We start from the raw sequence: 19,236 nt of genomic DNA on the forward strand, positions 1-19,236 counted from the left end.
GCCAGTAAGTCAATCTGCTTCTCTCATGGGGGTGGCAGGTGCTGCCTCCCAGGATTAGCAGGGTTATTGAATAGGAAGTGGAGCTGTGCACTCCCATATGGGAACTGGGCATTGTACTCAATGATTTATCTGCTGTGCCACATGTCTGCTCCCAAGAACAGGATTTCTGATATTGACTTTGACTTGTCACAGAGGAAGTGAGACCTTATTAGGATGGACTGGCATAAACGAGAGTGAGAACAAATTAAAAATTTAACCATAAATAGAAATTTTACCCATAATCTAGAAACCAGACCTTATTGCCACATGAGCCCAAAAATGATCAATGGAAGGTGCCAAAGCTTGGGCCAATGCTGCACTTTCCCCTGTACTCACATGTGAGTCATTTTACTCAAGTTGTAGAAGGACTGTGATTCCAGGCGCTGCAGAGTTGCGTCTATAGATAAGTAGCTGAACATCACAAAAATAGAAAGCAAAATAGAAAGTTAGTAGGGTTCTGAGCTCCAAACATGCTATTTTTGACACAAATTCTTTGTCAGGGGCTTTCCAGATCATTTAACATGTACAACCTTCATTATGTCAAAACTTGATTATGTCAAAACAAATGACTACTTGTTTTTAGATGATGTGGATACTTGAACATCTTAATATGTTATGTCCTATTCATCTAAATGTCTCTTACTTCCTTCAGAAGTTTTTGCCCAACTTCCTGATTAGTTTTAATTTTTCATAAGATGTCTACATAGCACCGTGGACTTCTCCTTTCACTAACTGCCATAATGCAGCTCTCCAATCATTTGGATGATATTTGATCTATCAAACATATCTACCTATATGTTGTCTCAGTAGACTAAGTGCTCCCAAGTGGAGAACTGGATGTTCTTGACCACTGAATCTTGAGTGCTTTTCATAGTGGTCATATATGTATCGGACACTCAAAATATGTAAGCGAATGAGTGAATAAATGGTGTATTACTCAAAATAACAAAAATGAAAGCATTAGAAAAGAAGACTAGAATGAATAAAAGCCTTTTTAATGGAGTATCTAATGCATGGGATTAGCAATGTGATTTCAAAGAATATGAAGAGAGAGCTACAGTTCTTTGGTAAAACATCTTAGAGGGTGGTGACTACGTGGTCTCTTGATTTCTCATTTTGATTTTGAATGAGGCTGGAAAATTCAAGATTTGTTTCAAATTTTGTAAGCAAATGACAACTCAAATAAAAGTTTTAAGTACTAAAAAATAGAAAAGAGAAACTCCTAAATACAGCTTGCCAAGTATGTGTAAGGACTAATGTTTCAAATAGTTTCTTCAAATTCCATCTTGTAATGAGGATGACTAATACAGACAAATGTAATGACATTTTCTTTTGTGAAGTATCTCTGTGACATTTGGGAAAATTAATGATTAGCAGATGGTATCCAGCTGTGGCCATAGCAGAAATTCTCAACCTTGGGCATGCAGTTGAACTACCTGGGTTTTTATAAAACAGATATCCAAGACTCTGTCTAGGATAATTAAATCAAGTTTATGAGGGATGGATTGTGCATTTTTACTTTTCAAAAGCTTCCTGGGGGGCTGGCGCCATGCTCACTTGGTTAATCCTCTGCCTGCAGCACAGGCATCCCATATGGGCGCCGGGTTCTAGTCCCTGTTGCTTCTCTTCCAGTCTAGCTCTCTGCTGTGGCCTGGAAAGGCACTGGAGGATAGCCCAAGTGCTTGGGCTCCTGTACCCACATGGGAGACCAGGAGGAAGCACCTGGCTCCTGGCTTCGGATCAGCGAGATGCGCCGGCTGCAGCGGCCATTTGGGGGGTGAACCAACAGAAGGAAGACCTTTCTCTGTCTCTCTCTCTCTCACTGTCTATAACTCTGTCAAAAAAAAAAAAAAAAAAAAAAAAGGAGCTTCCTGGGTGATTATAATGGGCAAGTAAGGTTGAGAACCACTGGCCTATAGTTTGAATTGAATCTGCCCATAAAATATTTTCAGGGACATAATGCTTATTTGGGGAATGTTAATTTTTCCATTCTGAGTTTTCAGCATTGTTACTGTGAATATTCTAATGGTCCTCTGCTTTCTGTTTTGAAATACCTATTCTCTAAGCAATTATCTTTTGATTTACCAGGTCTCCCAATCCTTTGCCCTTTGTGGATAATAACGTTAAATAAATTGTTTTAGTTCAATTATTGTATCTCCAACACAGAGCAAACAATAGAACACATTGAAAAGAAATAATTTACTGCAAGATTTATCATGGGTTAAACTGAGCCATCCAAAGGAGTAAGATTCATTTTGAAGGTTGCTAGCTAGTTTTCTTAACCATGCATTTTATCTATTGCTCCAAATTTTCTTCTGGGTTTCTTAGTTAAGGAATGTAGGCTGTTCTTAAGGTTTTAGAGGGATAGTCTTTCAGCGCATGTCTTTCTTGTTTCTTCAATCTAGTGTCACTTCCTTGAAGAGCTGCTATAGACTGGCTGTAGAGACAACTTGTTGGATCTATTTATTTAGTAAGATGAAAGTAGTATTTCCATGCTTACTTATCTCATTTTTATAACTAGGAAAATAACAGATTTCTGCCCCCCTCCACTTCTCCAAATTTCCTTTTAGCATGTGCATTTTACGTAATCACTATGGTGACCATATCATTTAACATCCAACCCAGCATGTTTTTGTGAGTTAAAATATGGTGCTATTGGCCGGCACCGTGGCTCACTAGGCTAATCCTCTGCCTGTGGCGCCGGCACACTGGGTTCTAGTCCCGGTTGGGGTGCCGGATTCTGTCCTGGTTGCTCCTCTTCCAGGCCAGCTCTCTGCTGTGGCCCGGGAAGGCAGTGGAGGATGGCCCAAGTCCTTGGGCCCTGCACCAGCATGGGAGACCAGGAGAAGCACCTGGCTCCTGGCTTCAGATTGGCGCAGCGCACTGGCTGTAGTGGCCATCTTGGGGGTGAACCAACGGAAGGAAGACCTTTCTCTCTGTCTCTCTCTCTCACTGTCTATCTCTATCTGTCAGATAAAAAAAAAAATTTCTTCTTTCTTCACTCTTTTGCTTTTCCGTCCCTACAGATCCCTTCTTCTAGTCCAAACGGCACTGACTTCTTTATGACTGTCTCAGTCTCCACCCACATCTCTCCTCAACTGTCCTTACACACCCAGAACTTCTAGTTCTCCAAACTCTACCTTCCCCCCATATCAGTTATTTACTTCTAAATTAATAAAATTATTTAATTTTTACTACATTTTTTGCTCTTTGTTCTCCCCATTTGAATATAAACTCCATGGGGGCGTGGATCTTTGTTCATTTGTTCCCTGAAGTATTCCCAGCTTGTATAACAATGATTAGCACATTTAGGGGCTGTGAATACATGTTTGTCGAATGAATGAAAAAATAATGTCTATGATGTCTTAATGTCTAATGAATATTACTGCATCTGGAATGTGTCCCAGATGGAATTCCTAATGTACCTCCTGCTCTCTACACCAAATACACAACATTCTTCTCCTCTCAGTGAATGTGCTCATCAGTGTTTCTCATCAACAGAAACTTAAATGCAACTTTTCTCTGTCTCCCTCTATCTCCAAAATCAAGGTTCAAGTTGGTCCATTCTTAGTTGTTTGTTCCTCACATCTCCATACTTTTTTCCTTCCATGTGCCGTCCCCTTTCTCCTGGGTGCTGCATCAGCCTCTTCACTAGCTTCCTAGATAGCACCTTTGCTCCACTTTAACCCCTCTCTCCCCAGAACTGCCAAGGGCTTGTTTCTAAAATAAAAATATCATCATTTCACTTCCCTGTTTGAAACTATCCAATGGCTTGATCTTGAAGATTTCAAGCTCTTTCACATGACTCAAAAGACTTTGCATTGGCTTACGGTCCAAATTTATATTTTTCCACTGCACTCTTTCAACCCAAAATCCAGACCCTACAGATTTAAAGCATGGACTTTTTTCATCTGCTCTGAACTATCTTTCCAACTACTTCTTTGGCAGATAATTCAGATCATAGGTTAGGTACCATTTCTTTCATGAAGCCTTGCTCTACCACCTTTCACTCCCTATGAGGTGCTATGCCCTTCACATGAGCCTTAATGGTACCCAATAACTGACCCCATTATAGGACTCATCACCGTCTTGGAATTGAAACTGGAAGCCCCATGAATATTGTCTGCTGTTACATATGGAGGCTCCACCGAAGTGTTAGAACAAAGCATGCCTCAGTGAATATTTGTTGAATGAATGAATGAGTGCAGCAACAGCCAGACTACTGACACATCAAAGTGAAGATACCAGATAAGCAGCTGTATAAAGGAGATAGTGGAAAGGAAAAGCTCAAGAGAAATGTGAGGGTAATTTTTTTAAGCTTAGAGGATGTTCAATGGTGGTGCTGTTGAAAGGATAAAGAGTAGAGGAAGGACCAGTGCTGCAGCTCACTTGGCTAATCCTGCACCTGCAGCACTGGCACCCCGGGTTCTAGTCCCAGTTGGGGCGTGGATTCTGTCCCGGTTGCTCCTCTTCCAGGCCAGCTCTCTGCTGTGGACTGGGAAGGCAGTGGAGGATGGCCCAAGTGCTTGGGTCCTGCACCAGCATGGGAGACCAGGAGGAAGCACCTGGCTCCTGGCTTTGGATCGGCGCAGTGCACCAGCCATAGGGGCCATTTGGGGGGTGAACCAACGGAAGGAAGACCTTTCTCTCTGTCTCTCTCTCTCACTGTCTAACTCCGCCTGTCAAAAAAAAAAAAAAAGAGTAGAGGAAGAACTATTTGAAATGAAGATGATGTGTATTTTTTTTCAGATATGCTGATTTTGAAGTGCCTGTGGGTCTTCAATATTAAATATTTTACTTCAAAATTTACTTTTTACAAAAATAGAAAGAGAGCAAGAGTTCAAGAGATCTCCCATCCGCTGGTTTACTCCCCCAAATTTCCCCAAAAGCTGAAGCCAAGAACTTACTCCAGGTCTCCCAAGTGGGTAGCTGGGACTCAACCACTTGGACCATCACCTGCTGCCCAGAGGGCACAGATTAGCAGGAAGCTGGAAACAGAAGGGGAGCTGGAACTTGAGCAAGGCCCTCCAGTATGGAATGTGGGCAGCCCAAGGTGTGTTTAACTGCTGCATCAAAGTGGCTACCCCTAACTGCAATATTTGGAAGGAAGTTTGAAATGCAGGCCTGCGTGGTACAAGTGAGCCAGGACTAAGGTATTCATTTAGGAATTAGCTGTATTAGGTAATTGAGAAGCCGAAGAAATGCAGGCTCTCACTCAAGGAGAATAGGATGCCAAAGAAGAAGGACAAGCTACTCAAAGAAATAACTGGCTGTTAGGGAGTTTGGCAAAAATGAAGTAAAAGTCAGGAAAGGAGACTGAGAGAGCAGCCAAGGTAAGAGGATAAGAGGAGAGATGAGAGAAGAATATTAGGGAAACCAAAAGAGGCAAGAATTTGAAGAAGGAAGAGCTGGTTAGCAACATCAGGGTGTTTAGAAAGGTCCCTCGGCTTCAGTAGGGTTTATATTTTAGGCTAGAACATTCTTTGTTGTGAGGAGTATCCTGGGTGCGCTGGATGTTAGCAGCATCCTTGACTTCTATCTAGTAGATGCCAGCAGCAGTCTGTGCAACAAAAAACATCAAACACCTTTGTGGGCAAGAACTGCTGAAATCACACAATAGACACTCAAGAAATGGTCATGAAACGAATAAATTTAGCCAAAAACTGTGTGGTTGCCCTGGTTGAATTATTTGGTATGCCTGAATGATCTGCACTGCCTGTCAGAATCAATGAAAGAGGTGAAGACTTGGTTCATTTGACGAACAACTGTGCTCTTTGTCAACCCACCACGCGAGTCCTTTTCCCCCTCCCTGGAATGGATGGAAACTCTGTTTTTAAGGTTTAGAGTTTCAAAAGCGTTCTTTTTCTTTCTTTTTTTTGAAATGAAAGAAGTCTGAAACCACATTAAATTTATGACATAATGTAAACATTTGTATTAGTGGTGAAACTGAATCTAGAATGGATAACTTGGAAAAATGGATTAGAGGCACATAAATTATTTCTAGGAGAGACTCCTAGCTAAAGTTTAGTTGTATCCCAAGATATATTAATATACATCAAGAATTATGAACTTCTCAAGGCTAAATGAATTTGAATTTGCTTTAGGTTTAAAAAAATCATCCAGGAATTAGAGTAGACACAGCAAAACCAAATTAATAACCTGTGCATAAACTTTTTATATACATTAAACATGTGGAAGCCATTGATTTACACAGGTGTATTTCTTTTGATAAAACACATTCAGAAAATAGCATGTCACAATTACAATTTCTCTTTAAAGCAAAAAATAAAAAGACTTACATCCTGGAAATATTGGGCAGATTTGAAAATGCACGGCTGGGAATGGTTTTCAGATGAGTCTCTATAAGTTTCCTATGAAAATAACAGTTGCATGATTAGAATTTTCATCACTGGACTTTTCTAATACCTTAATTATAAAGAATACATTATTAGAAGTCTGATATTTCATGATATATAATCAGCAAAAATAACATTCAATGAAAAACATACAATTTTTTCTTTAACAAGAGAAACATTGACAGTGAGATTCAAATACAGAAAATGAATCCTCTAATTTAATCTTTGGGTTAGGAGTAAAACAGTATGCCTTGCCTAAATCATATCCCATTCGTTAATTGAAGAGCAACATAATATATTTACAAGTTTATGCCTTGGAATGCTAGCAGAATATGCCTTGAGCACATCTTAAAAGGCGTTACTTGTGCTTATTTTATCTTAAATATCAAAGAGAGTGATAGGGCTACAATATTTTAACCCAAATAAAGGTCTCATTAGCAATGACCTTGATCCCCCCCCCCCCCCCCCCATCTATTTGTGGCAGGTTGGAAATAGCTGATTGACAATGAACTAAATTCTTCCTCAGAATCTTAAGACATCTCTGTTGGACATGGAAATTAAAGGCCTGGATTCTTCTCCTGTTTGACCTTTTGGAGACTCCACAAAAGGCTGAGACTGTTTCCTTAATGAATTGTGAGACATCTTCACGCATTCTAGTATGCCCCTCTACCCAGGTACGCCTTTTTTTTTTTTTTTTTAAATCCTCTTTTTGCTATCACAACTGCTTGAATAGAATTCTGTATGAAGAAAGTGAGCCTGGTATCCTAACTCCTTTTGAAAAAGACAATTCTTCACTAGAGTAATCATCTTCTCTATGTATCTTTTTTATAATTTAAATATCCATCCATTTAATATTTTATAGATAGTATATTAAAATTATATATTTTCCCTTCTAGGCAGGATTATCTCTCAAGAATCTATTTTCAGTGCTGGTGCTGTGGTACAGTAGGTTAAGTCTATGCCTGCAGCACCGGAATCCCATATAGGTACCAATTCGTGTCCTGGCTGCTTCTGTTCTGATCTAGTTCTCTGCTGTGGCCTGGGGAAGCAGTGGATGATGGCCCAGGTGCTCGGGCCCCTGCACCCGTGGACTGGAGGAGGCTCCTGTCTCCAGTCTTCAGACCATTGCAGCCATTTGGGGAGTGAACTAGCAGATGGAAGACCTTTCTCTCTGTCTCTCCCTCTCTCTGTCTGTAACTCTCTCTCTCGAATAAATACATGAAATCTTTTAAAAAATTTTTTACAAACATCTATTTTCTTCATCTATGCTACCTTTGAACTGTTCATTTTTGCAGTGATTAAGATAAATCTGTACTTTGACTAATCAAAGCATCAACAGGGCCAAATTAGTTTGTAAGAGTCCTGAAAACTTGGCAGGGGTGGGAGGTGATTTGAATGACAACAGAGTAAATTTTCAACTCTCTGTGATCCTTGTGTTTTACCAAGAAACACAAGGCTGCTTTAATACGATTTCAGAAATTCAGGCCTCATAAACTACCTATCCTGCCTCAAAATCTCCCACTTACATTCCCTTAATTGCATTGATTAGAAACTTGTTGGATCACATTCTGAAGTTAAAAAGATACGAGCCAAGTCGTTCTATTAAAATCTCTGTGTAAAATTGAGCCATGCAAAATGAAAACAAAGGATAAGATACACACCTGCTGGGATCACTCAAGGGGACTGAGTTTCCAAAGCTCAGGTAAGCCTTACCTGAGCTGAGAATCTTGAGGGCATGCCTATTTGCAGACACTGCTTGTAGGTTATGTGGGCCTACACTGTAAATTTCACTGGCTAAAAATTTTGATGTTTAGCTTGTGCTCAAAAGTAAGTGACATGTATCGAAATAAGTAGGAAATTAGAATAGGCTTACAGTGATTTCTAAAAAGTGTGACTTGGAATGGGCCTAGCATCTAACTAGAATTTACTAGACTTTGGGGTAAACATTCAAATATTGTTTATGTTCTTTCTCAAAGTATGAATTTTTGAAATATATAATACCTGTTTCTGGGATTTTCTCTCATTCACACACAAAACCACCTATACACTTTTAAGTCCAGAAAAAAATCTTTGGCCCATGGCTTGTTATGATGGAAGGTGATTTAAAAGACAAAGATATTTGAGATGTTCATATTCTGCTTCATTCCACAAACAAGATGCTCCACCCAGCATATATTCCTCACTAAAGAAAGTCTGATATGCATGGGTCAAGAAGAATAATCTCTGAACAACTTCTTAATGATTATATAATATGCACACTAAAGCTAAAGGAAAAATGAATTCACACCAATGCCAGCATTCCTAGGATGAAAGTAAGTTATTTATTTGCCAAATGAACATATTTAATATCACAGTGATTATAACATAGCCCCAGAGACTGATTTCTATAATGTCAAATGAAATATCAGAATGACAACTGTTCATATAAACTGCCAGATTTAATTTCAATTCAACACTTCATACATTTTGCCTATATATAGTCACAGTAATGTGTATATAACTTAGAAAAACAAATATATTACTGAGTTTTTATTTCTATATATGTTTGATACTTGTTACTTTCAATACAAATTGACTTGTTTGCCTCTAAAATTCACCCTCTGATAGCTTGAGCCTTTTCTTTTCCCACTTAGCTCTTATGATGTCACCAGGCCAATTAACTTTGTGAAAGCAATTAGGAAGAGTTTTCCTGCAAGGCACCTATTTCTCCTAAACAGATGGAAAATCATTGGTAGGACATGGCATCTAGTCAATCAAATAATTGAAGATACCATATTTATTTGCAGAGGTTTTGTTCCTTTTTCTATAATGTGAGAGTTGTGGAGAACATATTTTTTAAAATATGGGAATGCCCTGCTGGCTCCCAGTTGGCTCCAGATGCATGAACAATGAACTCAGGAAAGTTTGTAGTTATTTTGTTATAGAGCCATCTTTTTTCTCCTCTTCCCTGCATCTAGGGACAGGCAGATGCATATTCCATTTTTATTTAAAGACTCTTGTGACATTGTGAACATGTTTTAAAAGCAGACAGGAAAGGCCAGCATTGTGGTGTAGTGAGCGAAGCCGTCACCTGTGATGCCGGCATCCTTTATGGGTGCTGGGACATGTCAAAGCTGCTCCACGTCTGATCCAGCTTTCTAGTAGTGGCCTGGGAGGAGCAGCAGAAGATAGCCCAAAGTACTTGGGCCCCTGCTACCTATGTGGGAGACCTGGATGAAGGCCCTGACTCCATGCTTTGGCTTGGCTCAGCCCTGGCTGTTGTGGTCACTTGGGGATATCTCTCTGTTTCTCCCTTTCTCTTTCTCTCTGTATCTCTGACTTTCAAATAAATAAATCTTAAAAAAAAAAAAAAAAGCAGAAAGGAGAAAAAACAAATGGACGTGCTTAGTCAAAAATTTTATTTTCATTTCATAGTACATTTCTAATATTTGTGTAAAAAAAATACATGGGGCGGATGCTGTGGTGCAGTGGGTTAAGCCACTACCGGCAGCACTGGTACCCCATACAGGCACATGCTTAAGTTCCAGCTGCTCCACTTCTGATCCATCTCTGTGCTAATAGCCTGGGAAAGCAGCAGAGGATGGCCCAAGTACTTGGGCTCCTGCACCCACTTGGGAGACCCCTAAGAATCTCCTGACTCCTGACTTCTGCCTGGTCCAGTCCTGGCCGTTGCAGCCATTTGGAGAATGAACCAGTGGATGAAAGCGCTCTCTCTCTCTCTCTCTCTCTCTCGGTTTCTCCCTCCCTCCCCTCTGTAATTCTGACTTTCAAATAAGTAAATAAATAAATCTTTAACAAATAATAGAAAAAATACACACTTAAGTATATTTTTTTGGTTTTCTTTAAAGATACATGTATTTATTTGAAAGGCAGAGTTACAGAGAGAGATGTGGAGAGAAATATATCTTCCATCTGCTGGTTCACTGCCAGAATGGTCACAATAGCCAGAGATGGGTCAGACTGAAGCCAGGAGCCTGGAACTCCATCCAGGTCTCCCATTTGGGTGTCACAGGCCCAAATAGTTGAGCCATCTGCTGCTGCTTTCCCAGATGCATTAGCAGGGAGCTGGATTGGAAGAGGAGCAGCCAAGACTCAAACCAGTGCTCACAAGGGATGCCAGCATCACTGGAAACAGGTTAATTGTCCGCCCCTAAGTATATGTTCTTCTGACAAAAATATTTTTAAAAATTTCAGGGTGCTCTGTTACAAAGAATTACCACCAAAATAATATTTGCTTCATATAAAAGTATGCTATGTTCTAAAGACATTCTACTTTTTATTTACTAATGAAGAGTCATATTAAGAAGGCAATGATTATTCTCTCTTAAAAAATGGAAAAAGCTCTGAGAAAACTAACCTAATACAAATAGTACAAGTATTTACTATTAATGTTGAAGATATCACATATAACCTATAGGAGAAAAAAATTCACTACTATAGTTTCAAATTTTAGGTGGAGCGTGTGCATTTAATAGTCAAATAAATTGGTTTCAGATACAGAAATTATAAAAGACAGAATAAGATGATGATGTGATGATTTAACTCATTTTTACTTAATTTATTTCACCGAGAATGATCATTGAGGATAGGACTGAGGTCCTCTGGGTCGTGCCAAGGCACGATGTATATTTCTCAAATGTCTGCATTTAAAGATATAATGTAGAAGTAGAAATGCATGTGAGGCATCACTGACTTGCAGATTGGTCAGAGTTGGATCCAGTTTTAAGTGCTGCTTTTGTTCTTGCAGTAGCAATGGGAGAGGAAAATTTTGTTAATGCTGGTAAAGCGAGCAGAGCGTTCTCTGTGTTCCAACAGAATCCGTCTGTGAAATTAAACTTTTACAGTAATCTTCCAAGAGAGTAGGCTCACTTCAGTAAAATGCCATCAACATTTCAATTCAATGAATATTCCAACATCGTGTTCCTTACACAGCTTCTGGAGCCTTAAATACCTTTTTTTTTGTGTATAGATTTAATTAATCAACGCTGCCTGTGGCCCACTGCAGCCTCTGCTTGATGAAGAATGTGAAGTATGAATAGGTGAGCATGGCTTGCTTTTATTGAGTGGAGGAGGCTGGCTGATTGTCTCTGACATGGCTAAGCCTGGGTAGACCACAAACACCAAGCTTCCACTTTGCATTGTCATATTTTTGGTCTCCTGGCAAACAGGCTGAGAATATTTTGTGATATTGCATCAGTCTTCTTTATATAATACCAATGTTATCTTCCTTTCAAGGGCCTCTTTTTGTATTAAACACCTGTGCCCATCAATAATTCATTGAGAAATACCAAGAGTATTTCACTGAACTAGTCTGTGTAAGCATAGAAAGAACTGGCAGTAGAAAAATGGGGGATTGGTACAAATAATCCAGATAATACATGTTGTGAATTATGGATTATAAATTGGACATTAATATAATGTTAATGTGATGTTTACCATTTGTCTGATGTTTTTATTTTGGTGAGAAGAAGTTTTCATTAGTGAATCTGTTTTAGTATTGTGCAATTTTTAAAGTAATATGTGGCAAGTTTTCAGAGAGTGCATCAAGCAAATGTTTTAAAATCAGAGTTGTAGATCCAGAGGATCATCTAGTCAAACACTGGCACTGTTTACATATAGACTATTTTTAAATATGAAAGTTTAACACTGGAGCTGAACTAGAGCAACATCCAGAGTCCAAGTGCATCCATGAGTCAGCAGTTTGGGATAGACGGAGTTTCCATTTGGGCTTTAATTCATTTTTGTGATCTGAGCCTTAGCAACCCAAGCAATGGCTCCACAGGTTTGGCTTATGGGAATAGTCCAATTAAGGCCCTCTGAGAGATAGTTATCTATTTATAAGTCTTGGCTTAGGTCTACAGGTTATTGAAATACTAAATCTGGTTTTATTTCATCTTTATGGATATATATTTACATTAAAACTGTTTACCCAGTGCTTTCTTAAAGTATACTTTGTATTAAGATGTAAAAATCTAAAATATATACTCATTATATGAAGTTACTTCAAAAGGTTCATGGGAAAATGGAATTAAAAGATAATATGCATTTCTCATGAATTTTTGAAGACTCATCATTCAGTACACATACACCCATGTGACCAGTACCTGGATCAAAATTTAGAATAGATTCATCACCCCAGAAGGTTCTTTATGCCCCTTTCCAATGGGTAACCCCTCTCTGCAGGATAACCACTATCCTGACTTCTATCACTATAGGTTGCTTGTTTAGTAACTTTACATAAATGTAATCATAACTTCTTCCTGGCTTCTTTTGTTTCACATAGTTTTTTGAGATTTATCTATGTTGCTGTTGGTATCAATAGCTCTTTTTTATTGCCAGTTATGAATACGCACATTTGTATATTCATTCCCCAATTGATTTTTTTTCAGTTTGGACTTATAAAAATAATTGCTATGCTCTGGCCTCAGAATCAGCCCTTAAGGCATTCGAATCTGGCTAAAAAGCCCATGTGAGTTTCTCAGGCATGGAAAGCCAAGACACTGTGGCAAAAAATGACCTAAATGAAAGATCTCTGTGAGTGAGATCCCATTGGAAGAACGGGCCATCAAAGAAGGAGGCACCTTTCTCTGAAGGGAGGAGAGAACTTCCACTTTGATTATGGCCTTGTCTAAATAAGGTCAGGGTTTGTGAACTCAAGAGGCTTCCATAGCCTTGACAGCTCATGATAAGAGCCTCGGGTGATTACTGATGTCATAAATAAGAGTGTCAATTGTTAAATCAACAACAGAAGTCACTGTGCACTTGCTCCCCATGTAGGATCTCTGTCCTTAGTGTGTTGTACTATGAGAATTAACGGTAAAACTAGTCTTCAAACAGTACTTTATACTTTGTGTATCTGTGTGGGTGAAAACTGTTGAAATATTTACTTAGTATATACTAAGTTCACCTTCTGTATATAAAGATAATTAAAAATGAATCTTGATGTGAATGGGATGGGAGAGGGAGTAGGAGATGGTATGGTTTGTGGGTGGGTGGGAAGGTGGTTATGAGGGGGAAATCGTTATAATCCAAAAGTTGTACTCTGGAAATTTATATTTATTAAATAAAATTTTTCTAAAAAAAGAAAGAAAAAAGAAAAAAATAGCTGCTATGAAAATCCACCTTTATGAGCTTGTGAGGGTATTTCAAAAAGTTTGTAGAAAATGCATTTTATAAAAATATTATGCATGGATTTCAAATTTTTTTCTCCAAAATAAATTTATCTTCCAATTTCATTTTCATGAGCTTTTTGAGGTACTCTCACAAATACTCTTGAATAAATCTCTAGGAACAGGATTTATCAATCATAGATAGCTATAAACCTGATAATCTGAGAAAGTGATGGTTTAAAATGTGATATTCCCACATTTTTCTCTCATACCAGTAATGAATATGAATTCCAGTTAACTTTACATCCTAACCAATACCTGTTATTATCAATATTTTTAATGGTAGTCATACTGATGAGTGTGTATTAACAACATTATTGGTTAGTATTTTTAATTGTTAAAGGATTAGGAGACACTCACAGCTAAGTAAAAAAGTATATTTGTATATGCAAATATATTTAATTTTATGTCTCAACTTGACTGAGTCATGAGATACCCCGATATTTGTTTAAACATTGCTTCCAGATGTCTCTGTGAGGATGTTTCTAAGTGAGATTAAACTTTGGATTTGTAGGTTATAAAGTAGGTTGCTCTTGCCAATGTGGTAGATCTCATGCAATCTGTTGAAGGTCTGAATACCAAAAAAAAAAAAAAGGGAGGGCTCGATAATAGAGATTATAGAGATTATTTCTGTCTCACATTCTTTATACCAGAACATTAGTTTTTTCTTTCTTTGAATTTGAACTTTTTTTTTTAACTTTTATTTAATGAATATAAATTTCCAAAGTACAGCTTCCCCCCCCCCATAACTTCCCTCCCACCCGCAACCCTCCCCTTTTCCACTCCCTCTCCCCTTCCATTCACATCAAGATTCATTTTCAATTCTCTTTATATACAGAAGATCAGTTGAGGATATATTAAGTAAAGATTTCATCAGTTTGAACCCACTTAGAAACACAAAGTGAAAAATACTGTTTGAGTACTAATTATAGCATTAAATCACAATGTACAGCACATTAAGGACAGAGATCCTACATGAGGAGTAAGTGCACAGTGACTCCTGTTGTTGACTTAACAAATTGACACTCTTGTTTATGGCATCAGTAATCTCCCTAGGCTCTTATCTCGAGTTGCCAAGGCTATGGAAGCCTTTTGAGTTCACTGACTCTTATCATATTTAGACAAGGTCATAGTCAAAGTGGAAGTTCTCTCCTCCCTTCAGAGAAAGGTATCTCCTTCTTTGATGACCTGTTCTTTCTACTTTTCCACTGGGATCTCACTTGCGGAGATTTTTTTTTTTTTTTTTTTTTGCCAGAGTGTCTTGGCTCTCCATGCCTAAAATACTCTGGGCTTTTCAGCCAGATCCAAATGCCTTAAGGGCTGATTCTGAGGCCAGAGTGCTGTTTAGGACATCTGTCATTCTATGAGTCTGCTGAGTATCCTGCTTCCCATGTTGGATCGTTCTCTCCCTTTTTTGTTCTATCAGTTAGTATTTTCACACACTAGTCTTGTTTATGTGATCCCTTTGATTCTTAGTCCCATCATTATGATCATTTGTGAACAGAAATTGATCACTTGGACTAGTGAGATAGGATTGGTACATGCCACCTTGATGGGATTGAATTGGAATCCCCTGGTATGTTTCTAACTCTACCGTTTGGGGCAAGTCAGCTTGAGCATGTCCCAAGTTGTACATCCCTTCCCTCTCTTAATCTCACTCTTATATTTAACAGGGATCACTTTTCAGCTAAGTTTCAACACTTAAGAATAGCTGTGTATTAATTACAGAATTAAACCAATAGTATTAAGTAGGACAGACAAAAAAAAATACTAAGAGGGATAATGTATTAAGTTGTTCATCAACAATCAGGGCAAGGGCTGATCAAGTCACCATTTCTTATAGTGTCCATTTCACTTTAACAGGTTTCCTTTTGGTGCTCAGTTAGTTGTCACCGATCAGGGAGAACATATGATATTTGTCCCTTTGGGACAGGCTTATTTCACTCAGCATAATGCTTTCCAGATTCCTCCATTTTGTTACAAATGACTGGATTTCATTGTTTTTTACTGCTGTATAGTATTCTATGGAGTACATGTCCCATAATTTCTTTGTCCAGTCTACTGTTGATGGGCATTTGGGTTGATTCCAGGTCTTAGCTATTGTGAATTGAGCTGCAATAAACATTAAGGTGCAGATCGCTTTTTTGTTTGCCAATTTAATTTCCTTTGGGTAAATTCCAAGGAGTGGGATGGCTGGGTTGAATGGTAGGGTTATATTCAGGTTTCTGAGGAATCTCCAGACTGACTTCCATAGTGGCTTAACCAGTTTACATTCCCACCAACAGTGGGTTAGTGTCCCTTTTCCCCCACATCCTCGCCAGCATCTGTTGTTGGTAGATTTCTGAATGTGAGCCATTCTCACCAGGGTGAGGTGAAACCTCATTGTGGTTTTGATTTGCATTTCCCTGATTGCTAGCTAGTGATCTTGAACATTTTTTCATGTGCCTATTGGCCGTTTGGATTTCCTCTTTAAAAAAAAAATGTCTATTGAGGTCCTTGGCCCATCTCTTAAGTGGGTTGTTTGTTCTGTTGTTGTGGAGTTTCTTGATCTCTTTGTAGATTCTGGTCATTAATCCTGTATCTGTAGCATAGTTTGCAAATATTTTTTCCCATTTTGTCGGTTGCCTCTTCACTCTCCTGACTGTTTATTTCGCAATACAGAAACTTCTCAATTTGATGCAATCCCAATAGTTAATTTTGGCTTTGACTGCCTGCGCCTCCCGAGTCTTTTCCAGGAAGTCTTTGCCGGTGCCAATATCTTGCAGGGTTTCTCCAATGTTCTCTAATAATTTGATGGTGTCGGGTCATAGATTTAGGTCTTTAATCCATGTTGAGTGGATTTTTGTGTAAGGTGTAAGGTAGGGGTCTTGCTTCATGCTTCTGCATGTGGAAATCCAGTTTCCCCAGCACCATTTATTGAATAGACTGTCCTTGCTCCAGGAATTGGTTTTAGATCCTTGATCACATATAAGTTGGCTGTAGATGTTTGGATTGATTTCTGGTGTTTCTATTCTGTTCCATTGGTCTATCCATCTGTTTCTGTACCAGTACCATGCTGTTTTGATTACAACTGCCCTGTAGTGTGTCCTGAAATCTGGTATTGTGATGCCTCTGGCTTTGTTTTTGTTGTACAAAATTGCTTTAGCTATTCGAGGTCTCCTGCGTCTCCATATGAATTTCAGCATCATTTTTTCTAGATCTGAGAAGAATGTCTTTGGTATCTTGATTGGCATCGCACTGAATCTATAAATTGCTTTTGGGAGAATGGACATTTTGATGATACTGATTCTTCCAATCCATGAGCATGGAAGATTTTTCCATTTTTTGGTATCCTCTCTATTTCTTTCTTTAAGATTTTTGAACTTGAACTTGGCCTGGAACCTCCACCATTGGTTCTTCTAACTCTCAGACCATAGGACTCAGACTAGAATTATGCCATCTGTTCTCCTGGTCGTCAAGTCTTTGGTCTTGAACTGGAAATATACCATTAGTTCTCCTGGGTCTCCTGCTTACCAACTGCAGATCTCGAATTTCTCAGTCTTCACAATTGTTTGAACCAATTCCTTATAGTAAAAATCTCTGTCTACTTAAATATGCATGTAGATAAAGATACAGAATAATGAGCTAGATGTTCAAGAGAAAATATGCATTTATTTATCATATCTATATTTTCATCAGAAATATGGAATACCAGAGTCAAATAGTTTTGGAGAAAGTATGAGTTGGTGTGAGTGTACATCTGCATGTGTATATTTGTGTTATTGAATGTTGTTGTTTGGAAGAAGAAAAATAATTTTATTTGAAAAATGACTGAAAAAGCAAATTCTCATTTCCACATGAATTAATTTTCCTTTCTGTGCTTCTGTGTTGACTCTTTTTTTTTAATAGATTTTTATTTATTTATTTGAAAGTCAGAGTTACATAGAGGAGAGGCAAAGAGAGAGAGAGAGAGAAAGAAATGTCTTCCACCCGATGGTTTACTCCCAAATTAGCTGCAAGGGCTGGAGCTGCACCTACTATTTCTGGTGCTCTTCACTCATTTATGTAGATCCAAATTTATATTTTCTTTTCGCCTGAGAAACTTCCTTTGATGTTTGTTTTATTTCATTTTGAGTGCAGCTTTGCTGCAATGAATTTCTTCAACTGTGCTTGTCTGAAAAAGTCTTTATTTTGCCTTCACTGTAGGGAGATGTTTTCATTGGTTATCACATATGACATTCTAGGTAGACAAATTTTTTTTCCTGTTAGTACTTTCAAGATGCTATTCTTTTTTTTTTAGCATATAAATCACACATTTAATAAGACCCTGTGTGGTGGAAAATCTCTCTTTAAAGTCAAGACTTCATATGCACAGACCCTGGAAGGGTAGGGACAGGAAGCACAAGATCCCCCAGAGGGGTACTGGGAATGCTTCCAAGTGAGGTCACTCATATTTCTACCTTGTGGTTCCTGGGCACATGCAAGGTGGTTGATTCAGAATCCGGACTGTGTTCTGGGCAGTGATGCCTCATCCTCGGGGGATATTCTCTCAGTGCAGTATCACAGCTGGGGGCCTTCCCCTCAGTCAGTCCAGCAACTTCAGGGTGATGCAGACAAAGATCAGACCAGTGGGTCACGTGGTGAATGTCTGTTGATGTGCTGAATTAGGTCCAGTATGACATTATGCAGGCCCCATGTTGGTAGACCAAGCAAATTGTAAGTCCTCATGGAGCAGCATTGACTGCAGCCCTGCAGTCAGGGAAAGTAAACTCATATTTGGAGTATATGTTGATTCTAATAAAGACGAATTGCTGTTCCTTCTAGGTAGAAGGGGTCCAACATAGTCAACTTGCCACCAAGTGGCTAGTTGGTTTCCTTGAGAGATGATGCCATATCAGGAGTTCAGTACTGTACCTCTGTTGCAGTAATTTATCAAATTGGTGAGTTTATCAGATGCAAACAGAACCCATTCATAACCATGACCTCTTCCTTCCTTCCTTCCTTCCTTCCTTCCTTCCTTCCTTCCTTCCAACCTCCCTTCCCTTCCCTTCCCTTCCCTTCCCTTCCCTTCCCTTCCCTTCTCTTGGAATACAAATTTCATAAGTAAACTTTAGGAATATAGTTATTCTCCCCACCAAACCTTCCCTCCCACCCACACTCCCACCCCTCCTCCTCCTCCTCTCTCTCCCCATGCCAGTCCCATTCTCCATTAACTTTGTACACAGAAGACCAACTCTATACTAAGTAAGGATTTCAACAATTTGTATACACATGCACACACACACACAAAACTGTTTGAGAACTAGTTTTACAGTTAACTCTCATAATATAACTCTTTGAGGACAGAGGTCCTGCATGAGGAGTTAGTGCACAGTGACTCCTGTTGTTAATTTAACAATTAACACTCTTATGTATGACTTTAGTGACTACCTGAGGCTCTTGACATGAGCTGCCTAGGCTATGGAAGCCTTTTGAATCCACAAACTCCAACAGTATTTAGACAAGGCCATAAACAAAGTGGAAGTTCTATCCTCCTTTTAGAGAAAAATATATCCTTCTTTGATGTCCACTTCTTTCCACTGGGGTCTCACTCACAGAGATCCTTCATGTAGGACACTTTTTGCCATAGTGTCTTGGCTTTCCATGCCTGAAATGCTTTCATGGGCTTTTCAGCCAGACCAGAAATATATATG

General features: G+C 38.8%; 1 protein-coding gene across 1 annotated transcript in view; it reads right to left on the reverse strand.

The window, feature by feature from the left end:
* Positions 1-19,236, reverse strand: part of TSHR (thyroid stimulating hormone receptor) — a 152,246-nt gene that overhangs the window by 69,049 nt on the left and 63,961 nt on the right. Inside the window, exons 2-3 of the mRNA XM_062181369.1 lie at positions 6,339-6,410; positions 376-450 (exon numbers count right to left, since the gene is read on the reverse strand). Of these exons, the coding sequence (XP_062037353.1) occupies positions 376-450; positions 6,339-6,410 (147 nt within the window). The remainder of the gene's footprint in view (positions 1-375; positions 451-6,338; positions 6,411-19,236) is intronic.

Source organism: Lepus europaeus, chromosome 22 (genome assembly GCF_033115175.1).
Source record: "Lepus europaeus isolate LE1 chromosome 22, mLepTim1.pri, whole genome shotgun sequence".
NCBI lineage: Eukaryota > Metazoa > Chordata > Mammalia > Lagomorpha > Leporidae > Lepus > Lepus europaeus.